Raw genomic sequence first — 12,675 nt, forward strand, 5'->3', positions numbered from 1 at the left:
GCCTCTAGAATCGTGAAATAAATTTCTGGGGTTTAAGCCACTCAGTTTGTGGTGCTTTGTGATGACAGCCCTAGCAAACTAATACAGATGTAATATGGAGAAGTTATAGTTTATCACAACAGTACGTATTTGTTAGATGGGTAAATATTCTCTGAAGGCGATTGTGCCCATCTTCCGGAGGAGGAAACTGAGGCTCAGAGAAAGGCATCGCGCCCTAAGCCTTTAAATCAGCTGCCAGCTTCCAGCTTCCAGCGCTTTCCATGAACACCTTGCCACAGAGAGGACTGGAAGGCGCAAAAGGGGGGGTTGCCAAGCTGATCGGGCGGCGCCCGGGTGCGGATGCCAGGCTTTAGTAAGGCAGCGGGGGCCCTGGAGCGCTCACTGGAAACCCCAGCTTCAGGGGCTGCCCTGAGTACCCCAAATCCTATCGGACTCGGCCTTCTCAGCCTGTCCGCCGTACCCGCCTGTCCGCCGCCCCCGCCCCCCAGGTCCTCGCTTCAAAACAACCTTCTTCGCTTGTACTTCCGTTTCCTCCTAGTAGCAGTTGGCCCTGAACCCCCGCCCCGCGAGGCCATACCATTCCAGCCCGGAGGGGGAGATCCGGGAGGGGGCGCGCAAAGGCTTCTCCCGGGACTCCCTCTGCCGGCATGCTCCCTGACCTCACAGGGCGAGAGGAGGGAGATTTGCGTCGGGGCCCTCAGGGTGGTGGTGGGCCGTAGGGCCCCCCTCGTCCCCGCTGTAGGGCCTTTCTCCCCTCATCCCCCCCCCGGCGTTGGTCCGCTCTGTGGAACGCCCAGTACCAGGCCTCTCTGCGCATGCTCCGCCTAGGGGCTCCCACCTCGCCTTTTCTTGGCGCGGTGCGGATCGGGTGTTCGGACTGTAGCGGATGCTCCGGTCCGGAATCATGGCTGTTCCCGTTCGAGTCGTTTATTGGTGAGCACGAGGCCCGGAGGTTCCCTCTTCGAATCCCGCCCGGGCCCCGCCCTGTCCTAGCGGAGCCGGGCGCTGGGGACGTCGGGGGCAGGACCCATGGGGATCCTTCCACTGGGAAAAGGATTCCGTGGGGGTGGGAAACAGAGGGCGTTGATTTCTCTGCCCTACCCCCCCGTCCCCAGTTTGTAACATTCTAGACGTCTCAGGTCACAAAAGGTAGAACTGCGACACGGGTGTGTTGTTTTAACCCCCCCCGATTCCGGGACTCAGTGTGGGGAGCAGATGGGGGTCAGTGTGTAATGGGAGAGGAGGTTCCGTCAGCGCTTCGGTTTCCCCTCTCCCAGTACCTGGAACAGTCGTGGGGTGGGGCCGGCCAGAGTCCAGGAGGTTCGAGAAGCTTCCGGCGTGCGTTTGGCAAGGACTTGAATGCATACAGTGGATGCCTTTCGCTACTAACCCTAGTCTTTTTCTGACCTCGCTTTTCCCGTCTGTAGAGGGAGTTATCTTAACGTTACCGCGGAGGGAATGCTGTGTGTTGGGTGTTAAACATTTGATCTGATTGTTCCGTTCAGAGTGAAAAAGTGCCAGGTCGGCAGAGAATGTTCTGTCCTGTAGACTGCTTGATCGCCCTGGCACCTAGGACTGTGCTGGCATGCACAGGCATGCTGGCCTGTAGGCGCTGAATAAATACATGTTAAGTGAATTTCCTCTCCTGGAAACCCCTTGAGTGGGGGTGGGGGAGGGTGTGTGTCTAGCTCCATTTTACAGGTGAGGAAACTGAGGCTGGGAGTGGGGCAGTGGCAGGTTCAGGCTGCAGATCACAGATTACCCGAATCTGGGTCCACTGGCGGTCACGTCTGTGAGATGTCCAGAGGGGGTTATGAAAGGCTCAGATCTCTCACAGCATTAGCGGTGTCCCTGACCGCTCGGTCACGCAGGGGGTGAAGTGAAATTTTGAGGCCCGGGGGGCCTGTGCACCAGACTCCAGTTCCAAAATAGTCTCCCGTGGGGGGTTGGGGAGGCGTTTAGATTTCATCCTCGGGCCTGGCAGGGCCTTGGGGATCCAGGAATAATGGTTTCCTTTGGCCGGGCGGGGGTGGAGCTGTTACTTCAGCAGTTGTCCTAACCCAGTTCTCTCCATTGTCTCCGCCTCCGCTCTGCCTCATGCTGTGGCCTCTCCTTGTCTCTCCGTGTTTGAATTTCCTTGCGTGGGTGGCTCTCTCCTTCCTGTGCCCCTGCCCCCCGATCTGTGTGCTGCCCCCCAACACTCGGGCGTGTCTCTCCTCTCTCTTGAGGGTGTCTGTGCCTTGCTTGGTTTTGTCATCTGTGTCCCTCTTCACCTCTTCCTGCCCATCCCCCCATTTCCCTCTATCTCTGCTCCTGCCTCTCCCTGGATCCCCACCGGCTCCCTCTCTCTCCCGGGACCCACTGTCTTGGACACTCCCACCAGTGGCGCTTGAGGCTACAAGTCCAAGGTAAGCAGAGTGGTCCCAAGAGGCACCCCTGGAAGATGGGGGAGGGGGCTAGCTGGCGTGGCTCCTGTGGACCCCTGTTGTGACCTCCCACCCCCTTTTGCAGTATCTTCAGCTTAAGAAGAAGTTAGAAGATGAGTTCCCTGGACGCCTGGACATCGTGGGTCCTGGGGATGGGGAAGGAGTCAAACATGGGTCACGTCCGTCCCTCAGCCCTGGGTGTCCGTCCCTCAGCCCTGGATGACAGCGGGGGTGGTGTGGGTCAGCCCCACCCTTCGCCCCCATTCTCCATTCCTTGGGCAACGGCGGGTGTCCCCAAGAGGGCATCTCAGCCCCGCCAACACCTCTCCCTCTTCCCAGTGCGGCGAGGGGACGCCCCAGGTCACCGGTTTCTTTGAAGTGTTGGTAGCGGGGAAGTTGGTTCACTCCAAGAAGGTATGTCTGTCTGTCCATTCTGCCCCATTTTGGGCTAGTGGGGTGTTGGGACTGGGGTTGGCGTCTTGGTCCCAGCTCATCCCTCACCTCTTCGTCCCTTCTCCAGGGAGGCGATGGCTATGTGGACACGGAGAGCAAGTTTCTGAAGCTGGTGGCCGCCATCAAAGCCACTTTGGCTCAGGCCTGATGGGCCCTGAAGGCAGAGGTGAGGTGGACCCAGCTCCTAGACACAAAACTGACGACTCCGCGTTCCTAACGCGCTCCAGACCCGAGTACTAGTGTCCAGCCCAATACCAGAACAAGTAGCAGTTTCCATGTTGTTCTCTGGATCATAGAACGCTTTTCAGCACTTTCTGAGCCTGCTTTTCAATTTTCAAGCCTGTACGTTCTAGTTGAGCCCCAAACCCAACCTATCCTGGAACTGGGCCCTGGTTACTAACCTAGTCATAACCAAGCTCTGGCTCCTGGCTTTTGAGGGCCTAGAAGCACTTTCTGCCCCCCTCTAAGCTTGAGTGCCAGTTCCCACCCCACGGTGGGAACGTGCTAGCACTGAGTGTCCTGTGCCAGGATACTGTGGACCCGGGTACCTGCCCCCAGCATGCTTTGCACCAGGAACCTGCTTCTCAAACGCTTTGAACTCAAGTTCCATTTCTTATCGTCCTCACTAGAGCAGAGTGAGGTTGCTTTCAGTGGGAATTTGGACCCGCAAATTTGAATTAAAGCAGTACAAAAATATGAATGTCTTGCCTCCTGTGCAGGTCTGAAAAGAAGTGTCTCCCCAAATTAAAAAAAGAAAATCAAGAATTTTCCAAAGCTGCATGGGCTGGCGATGTGTGGGCTGTTGCTGTAGGGGGGTGGGGTGGGGTGGGGTGCCACCTTTGTGGGGTTTGAACTCCTAAAGACAAACAGAGCGCATCCCTTGCATAAACACACCATTTGCCACCTCCAAACTGTCAGTAACTCAAAGGCATTTGCTTAAATCAGCACAAGGTTTGCTTGGATTCCAGAGGAGTCCACCAATGGATGATTTCATCTAAAATAAGCAAAAATGGGATTTATGTAAGAGAAAAGAGAGGGGAAGAATGATTCTTGTTCGCATGGTTTTTGAGTGCAGTTTCAGGAGTCTGGAGACCACCGTCAAGCTCAGCGATTCTCCTGAAGGACTCACAGAACTCAGCAGAGCTGTTTTACTCATGGTTGCAGTTTATTACAGCGAAAGCTTAAAGAGATTAAAGTCAGTGAAGTGACTCCCTTGAATCTGGCCTCTCTCCCTGTAGTCTGAAGCCCCCTCCCCCCCTTCTCTCTGCGCAGTCCAGTGACCTTGGCCCAGCCCCTCTCGGCAGACGCTTCATGACAGGAAGGACTGAAATGTCTCGTGGACGCCTGGTCCTTCCCTGATGTTCTCACGGCTGCCGGTTGGGGTAGAGATGGACAGCCCTGGTCTTTGCCTGCGTGTGTGGGAGTGTGCGTGTGTCCCCAGGAGTCTAACTTTGCACGCTGGTCCTGCTTCCTTCCTTTCCCCCACTGTCCCGCATCTCCCTGCACCCCCCCATGTCTTCCTTCTACCCTCTGGTGTTTGGGGTGGTCCTGCTCCAGGCTTCCTTTTCAAGGGGAAGCGGAGAGCGGATCAGGACGGGTGAGTCTCACATTTCAGCAGTGATTGCAACGGTTCACAACTCAATAAATGACGAGGTTAAAATGTGCCTGTGTCTGCGTGTGTCCATTTTACCCCGGAACCTACTCCCCCTGGTCTCCAGTCCAGGAAATTAGTGATTTGATATGTACAGAGCTATAACTAACTTCAGGGTTGAACTTTCAGTGGTCCCCAAAGCCAAGGTTACCGTGGTCTCTGGACGCCACCTGGACTTGCGTGTAACCATCGCTGGTATAAGTCCTCCAGTGTGAAGTGGGTCCCTGGTTGCTGTGTTCAGGAGAAAGCTGGCAATGATTGGAAGAAAGGTGCTGGGTGGTGTCATAGATCGTGTTTTGGGGCCCTGTATCTCACCCCCTCCTCGCGTGCATGCCTTACCCCCTTTACCGTCCTCACCTCCTAACTTTGGGGTTGATCACATGACTTGCTTTGGCCAATGGAATGAGGCAGAAGTCACGGGGGTCAGGTCTGAGCCTGGGTCTCAAGGTGCCTTGTTCTTCTGCCAGTGTTGAGAACACTGGGAAGGGCCTGGAGGTATCACGGGCCCACTTCCTGATATTAAATGTGACAAGACTGTATAAGCGTTAGGGGTGACTGGCCACTTTTGTACAAACCACAGTTAATTCATTTTTTAAGAACTCCGTCTTGCCATTATCCCAGCTGATTACAGTTGGGATGGGGCCTGAAGATGTGTGGGAGTCACTGAGGTTTTAAAAACTACCTTTAGGATCCATTTTGTAAAGGGCAGGTCCTGGCGGGTATTAATAAATAAAGGTATTTTGAAATTTCAAAATTTAAAAGAGGTTCTTTAGAAGTCCTTTCACTGAGGGCCATTACCTCTTACATGCATCTGCGTATCCTGAAAAGTTGATTCAAATCATTAAGACATGAACAAAATTTAGTCTGTATAAAATCCACTAGAATATTTATAAAAGGTGCCCCAAACAGGAGGATGCTATTTTTGTTTTGACGGCTCTCACCTTCATTGTGGGGTGACAAATTGGGAGCTCTAACAGTTCTCCTACAAAAACTCTGGAAAATACTGTAGCAAATGAACCATGCCTGGTTATGCCTCAATTCACCCTTTCTGAGCCAGGCTGTTGGGTGGCCTGGGTGAGGTGAGGAAATCCACTAGACACTACAAAGAAGCACCTGGATGCAAAAGTCCAATCTCGAAGGTTTCTAAGTTGGAGACGTCTAAGAAACCACAGCTGGAAGAGACCAGTCATTGGGCAAAAGATAAGCGGATAAGTGTCTGAAAATTAGAAAAAATCACAGCCTCAGAAATACTTTTTTCTTCAAAAATAGCTTTACCGAGATATTACATACCATGCAAATTCACCCATTTAAAGTATACAATGTTTTTTGGTATATTCCCAGATACATGCACCCATCACCACAGTCAACTTCAGAACATTTCATTACCTCAGAGAGAAACCCCCGCAGGCTTTAGCACCCCTCCAATCCCCAGCCCCAAGCAACCACTAATCTACTTTCTGTTTCTATAGATTTCCCTGTTCTGGAGATTTCGTAAAAATGGATTCATACAACATGTGGTCTTATGTTTCTGTCTTCTTTCACTCAGCATAATGTTTTCAAGGTTCATCCATGTCATGATGATGTAGCTGGCATCAGAACTTCATTCCTTTTTATGGCTGAATAATATTCCACTGAATGGATAGACCACATTTTGTTTATCATTTCATCAGTTGATGGGCATTTAGGTTGTTTCTACTTTTTGGCTACTGTGAATAGTGCTTCTATGAACGTTCGTGTACAAGTTTTTGTTTGAACACCAGTTTTCAGTTCCTTTGGGCATATACCTAGGAGTGGAACAGCTGGGTCAACAGCAATGATTTATTTTTATAACCTTCCTGGCAGAAGGTCATATGAAGACTGTTAGATTCCCTCAGAATTGAGGAACTCTTAATGCTTTTGATGGTCATGAAGTCCACACTTAACCTCAAATATAATACAATTCTAACCCGATGAACTCTCAAACCTTGAGCCACTCATTCTGCGAGGCCAGAAATTGTTTCTCCCCTAAGACAAATGCTGATGACCCATGAGCCTGTGCCTGTACTCCATGGGTCCATTCCCAGTGACATCTGGGAAAACTCCCATGACAACCATCAATAACAGCGACAAGAAACAAAGACCCCACCCATCTTCATTTCTAATGATTCTGACAGTTCTCTTAGTAAAACAATTCTTTGGAGGTTTAGATCTAAACCAGGTAGGTGGAGACAGACTACAGAGAGAGGCTAGTGAGCAGCTAAGCCTCGATGGAGCTTGATCTTAACCCCAGTGGAGTCTGCATGGTGTTATCTTCAGCTCTCCATTTGGTTTAGCCAAGTCACATTATGCCACCACTTGATAATTTAAATGACATAAAACTCTCAAGTCCTTTGTTTAAGCAAGAAATCTGGTGGGTCAGGCTAGGCTGGGTTATGCTTCAGTGGAAATACACAAAACCAAACCCAAATCTCAATGGATTAATGCAACACATGCAAAGCCCTCTCCAGGGCAGCTGTCCTCCCTGCGCCCATTCAGTGACCTAGAGCAGCACTGTCCAATAGAATTTTCTGTGGTGATGGAATTTTTCTGTATCTGCTCTAACACCATGGCCACTGGGCACATGCCACATAGTGCTTTCGAGAGCTTGAAAGGTGGTGGATGTGACTGAGGAACTGAATTTTTATTTTACTTTATTTAAACACATTCAAATTCATGGCAACTGTGGCTAGCGGCTATCTTATTGGATAGTGCAGATCTAGACAGATGGAGACTGTTCTCCTGTTGCTGCACCTGGACCCACAGCATCCTTAGTCCACATGGCTGGAAAAGAGCACAAAGAGACACGTGCTAGCTCTTAAAGACATCAGCTGGGAAGTGAAGCCCATCACCTCTAGTTGCAGCCCATTGGCCAGAACGGTCACACAGCCCTGCCCACCTGTAGAACCTGCCTGGGGACTGTAGTCAGGAAGAGGAAGAGAGCTGGAAAAAATGGTGAGCACTAGAAGTATCTACCACAGTCCTTTTATTTTAATTTTACCGTATGCATGGAGGAGAAAGAGAAAATGTTATGATCTTATTATAGCTTAACAATTTTGGCTAAGACAATTCGCATCTTCAAAAAAAGGAGGGGACTTCCTTAGTGGTGCAGTGGTTAAGAATCTGCCTGCCAATGCAGGGGACACGGGTTCGAGCCCTGGTCTGGGAAGATCCCACATGCCGCGGAGCAACTAAGCCCGTGCACCACAACTACTGAGCCTATGCTCTAGAGCCCTCGAGCCACAACTACTGAGCCCACGTGCCACAACTACTGAAGCCCGCGTGCCTAGAGCCCGTGCTCAGCAACAAGAGAAGCCACCGCAGTGAGAAGCCCGCGCACCGCAACGAAGAGTATCCCGCTCGCCGCAACTAGAGAAAAGCCCGCGCACAGCAACAAAGACCCAACGCAAGCAAAAATTAAATAAATAAGAAAAGAGAATTCAGCAAGAGCATCACTGGAAGCCTGAACCGGGAGAAAGTGATTTCTTTTCCGACAGCGACACCATGTGACCAATTGGGAGAACTGCACCTTCCTCACACCACCTTGGATCACTAGGAATCAATATGGGACCACGGAATCACTTCCGCTCATTGAGATTTAGCGTAAAGAAAATCACCATCTTGGGCTTGGTGACATGACACTTTTTTTTTTTTTTTTTTTTTTTTTTGCCGCACTGCAGGCCACGTGGGATCTTAGTTCCCCGACCAGGGATCAAAACCATGCCCCCTGTAATGGGAGTGCGGAATCCTAACCACTGGACCGCCAGGGAATTCCCTGACATGACACTTTTCAAAGAAGTCAGGAAGAGGGAAAAATACATCTTCTGTCTTTTCAAATCCTTTCTTTCTCTGGACCCCTGCCTGTCCCAGCTTCACCACTTGCTGGCTGTGGGACCTCAGACCTCTGGGTGAAGATTTGGTGGAGGGAGGAAGCAAGGGAAAAGGGAGTGGGGGATCAAGGCAACCCCAGGCTGCGATTGGGCGTGACTAGGATCATGTGCAAAGTGATAGATCTTACCCTCAGTGCCTCTGTTGCCTCCTTCTTCCCTTCTTGACTCAGAACTGCTTCTTATGGCTCCCTGCCTTTCCTCACTTCTCTCCAACCAGGGAAAAGACGGAGTCCTCCTGTCCTCTTAACTTAACCCTTCGGCAGACTCCACTTTGCAGCACCTCATGACAGGCAGCTCCATCCCCCCCCCCACCCTTTTTTTTTAAACTTCAAGGATATTTATTGTTAAGAAGTCTTAAGGTTGGTAGTCAGCTCAACAATGTAATCAAGGTTTCCGAATTTGTCTGTCTTTTCATGCTCTCCTTTCTTTAGCTTGTTGGGTTTTCATCCACCTGGTTTTTGCCTCATGGTGGCAAGATGACCATTGCAGCTCCAGGCATCACATCTGTGTTCAAAGCAGGAAGAAAGAGGAAGGCACCCTGCCAGCACAGTTTCCTGTTGTGCCTGTCCTCCTGCCATTTAAAAAAATTGAAGTAAAATACACATAACATAAAATTTACCATTTGAAAGAAGCCAGACACAAAAGAACACATATTATATGATTCCATTTGTATGACATATTCAGAGTAGGCAAATCTATAGAGACAGAGAGTGGATTCATGGTTACCAGGGGCTGGCTTCTTTCACTTGGCATAATGTTTTCAAGATTTGTACATGTAGTAGCATGTGTCAGTGCTTCATTCATTTTTATGGCGGAATAATATTCCGTTGTCTGAATGTACCATATTTTGTTTATCCATTCATCCTTTGATGGACACCTGGGATGATCCCATCTTTTGGTTATGGTGACTAATACTGCTATGAACATTCATGTACACGTTTTTGTTTGAACACCCGTTTTCCATTCTTTTGGGTTAATTTTTGTTTTTACAGGACGACAAGGCCATCATTGCATCTAACAAAATTAGCAGTAATTCCTGAATATCATATAATCAATCCCTGGTCCATTTAAAAATTTCCCTAATTATGACAAAGATGCCTTTTTACAGTTGGTTTGTTTGAATATGATTCCCAAACAAGATAGACACATTGTGTTTGTCTCATACGTTCCTTGAATATCTTTTTACTCCAAACCTGTTCTCCGTTTCCCCCTTGTTTTTATCCTATTATTTAATAATGCCTGTCTTAGAAGGTTGTTACCCTCCCTTGGTCATGACGCTCTCCATCAGCTCTTTACCTAAATGAGGCACTTCCTAAGCTTGGCTGCTCACAGGAATCACCTGGGGAGAGATTTGAACACTCTCCGTGCTCAGCCCGCACCCAGACTAATTCAGAGCCCCCAGGTGTGGGGTCAACATCCCTAGTTTTAGAATTTTTATTTTTTAATTGAAGTATAGTTGATTTACAATGATTCAGGTGTACAGCATAGTGATTCAGTATATATATATTCTTTTTCAGATTCTTTTCCCTTATAGGTTATTACAAGACATTGAATATAGTTCCCTGTGCTAACAGTAGGTCCTTGTTCTTTATTTTATATATAGTAGTGTGTATCTGTTAATCCCAAATTCCCAATTTATCCCTCCCCCGTTCCCCCTTTGGTAACCGTAAGTTTGATTTTTATGTCTGTGAGTCTATTTCTGTTTTGTAAATAAGTTCATTTGTATCATTTTTTAGAGTCCACATATAAGTGATATCATATACTATTTTCTTTCTCTGACTTACTTCACTTAGTATGATAATCTCTAGGTCCATCCATGTTGCTGCAAATGACATTATTTCATTCTTTTTTATGGCTGAGTGATATTCCATTGTATATATAAATATACATACCACATCTTCTTTATCCATTCATCTGTTGATGGACATTTAGTTTGTTTCCACGTCTTAGCTATTGTAAACAGTGCTGCTATGGACATTGGGGTGCATGTATCTTTTCAAATTAGAGGTTTCATCTCCAGATATATGCCTAGGAATGGGATTGCTGGATCATATGGTAACTCTATTTTTAGTTTTTTAAGGCAGCATCTGTATTTTAAATTTTAAACAGCCTTTATTTTTTTAAGAGCAGTTTTAGGTTTACAACAAAATTGAGCTGAAAGTCCAGAGATTTCGCTTACACCCCTCCCCACCACGCATGCACAGGCTCCCCGCACTACCAACATCCCCACAGTGGTGCGTTTGTTACAATGGATGGAGCTACATTGACACGTTCTATCACCCAAAGTCCATAATTCACATTAGTGTTCACTCTTGGTGTTGTATATTCTGTGGGTTTTGACAGATATATAATGACGTGTATTCATTATAGTATCATACAGAACAGTTTCCCTGCCCTAAAAATCCTCTGTTGTCCTCCTATTCACCCCTCCCTCCCCTCTAACCCTTGGCATCCACTGATCTTTTTACTATCTCCATAGTTTTGCCATTTCCAGAATGTCATATAGTTAAATCACACAACATGTAGCCTTTTCAGATTGGCTTCTTTCACTTAGTAATATGCATTAAGTTTTCCTCCATATTTTTTCATGGCTTGGTAACTCATTTCTTTATGTGCTGAATAAAAGTCCATTATCTGAATGTACCACAGTTTATGTATTCATTCATCTAGTTGCTTCCAAGTTTTGGCCAGGATGAATAAAACTGATATAAACATCTGTGAGCATCTCTATTTTTAAAGCCCCCCCCCATTCCAGTGTGTATCCAGGGTTGAGAATCATAGGGCAGATGGTTTGGTGTCCACTGATGATGACCGTTTACTTTCACCATCCTATATGGTAGCCCTCAGCTACCTGTGGCTATTTAAATTAATTAATATGATATAAAATAAAAACTTCAGTCCTTCAATCACAGTGGTCACATCTCAGGTGCCCATTAGTCACTTGTGGCCAGTGGCTACTGGATTGGACAGTGCAGATATACAATATTTCCATCATTCCAGAAAGTTCTATTAGGCAACACTGGCCTAAACCCCTTATTTCACAGGAGATGCAAAAAGAGATTTCCTAATTCCATAATTTCTTCTTTATTTGTTGGCTGTAACTCTTCTACAAGGAAGAAACCTCTGTTTAGCTATTTGTTTACTCTGAATTACAATTTTCACAGGAAAGGCAGGAGACATACATGATTCTGCTTACTTAGCAATGTTTAAATCAGAGCCTCAACAGATTTCTCTTTTTTTTCTTTCTTTTTTGAGGACCATTATGAACCTGTGGGTTTTTACGTATTAGATGTCTTTCAATCTGCTGCTGATGTTCTTCTTCTTCTTTATTTTTTTAAAAGTATTTATTTTTCTATTTTGGGCTGTGCCGGGTCTTTGTTGTGGCATGCAGTATCTTCAGTTGCGGCATGCGGACTTCTTAGTTGTGGCATGCATGCAGAATCTAGTTCCCTGACGAGGGATCGAACCCAGGCCCCCTGCATTGGGAGTGCGGAGTCTTACCCACTGGACCACCAGGGAAGTCCCTGACATTCTTCTTTTGAAGCTCAAATAACTCCACCTTTGGCTTCTTCAAGTTGGCCCCCAAGTCTTTGGACAGAATCCCAGTCATCCCGGAGAGCTTCATATTTTTGGTGTGACAAGAAGTTCTAGGCTTGCCTTGATTTTTCCTGCCTCTGACCTGGAGCCAGCCTTTACGCCCAAACTCGGGTTACTTCCCAAAGGGAAATAATATTTTAGAGACAATAGTCTGTACTCTTAGCAATCTAGATGAGAGATAACAAAATCTCCAGGCTCTCGGGGTCAAGACGCCCCACACTGCCCACCTGTCTATGAGTGGGAGAGACTCGTTCTAATTGGTCAGTGCCTCTGCCTCCCGGTGTCCCTTCTCTGCTCCTGTTTCCTCAGTGCGCTTCTGTATTTATCCCTAACAGGGTCTGTTAGACCAGCAGGAGGAGCTTCTGTTGTATCCTGGTAGCCGCCAGGGCTGTCCGCCCTGTTGTGTCTGTCCAACCCCTCTCCCCAGCCTCTGTAAACAACCTGTCACATGACTCCCTTCCCTCTCTCCAATCTGATCTAATTCTCTCCCTGCTCTGCTGAGGTTGGCCTGGCATAAGAGGATTGGAGAACTTGCTAAATGGGACCAGGACAGGGTCAGAGGACCGGCTGTGGGGAGACTCAGGGGCCAGGATGGTCACAGGAGGGCGGTAAAGGAATGGGGAGACGGAGAGACAGTGGAGTG

The 12,675-nt window shown here is 47.9% G+C and overlaps 1 protein-coding gene across 1 annotated transcript; it reads left to right on the plus strand.

Moving 5' to 3' along the window:
* Positions 1–850: 850 nt before the first annotated feature.
* SELENOW (selenoprotein W) lies at positions 851–4,543 on the plus strand. The gene is made up of 6 exons (XM_079723456.1): positions 851–933; positions 2,384–2,408; positions 2,512–2,565; positions 2,766–2,840; positions 2,947–3,045; positions 4,152–4,543. The coding sequence occupies exons 1-5, from the start codon at positions 887–889 to the stop codon at positions 3,025–3,027; spliced, it is 282 nt and encodes a 93-aa protein (XP_079579582.1). The 5' UTR covers positions 851–886; the 3' UTR covers positions 3,028–3,045; positions 4,152–4,543.
* The last annotated feature ends 8,132 nt before the right edge of the window (positions 4,544–12,675 follow it).

This window comes from Hyperoodon ampullatus (assembly GCF_949752795.1).
Source record: "Hyperoodon ampullatus genome assembly, chromosome: 18".
NCBI classification, from domain to species: Eukaryota; Metazoa; Chordata; class Mammalia; order Artiodactyla; family Ziphiidae; genus Hyperoodon; species Hyperoodon ampullatus.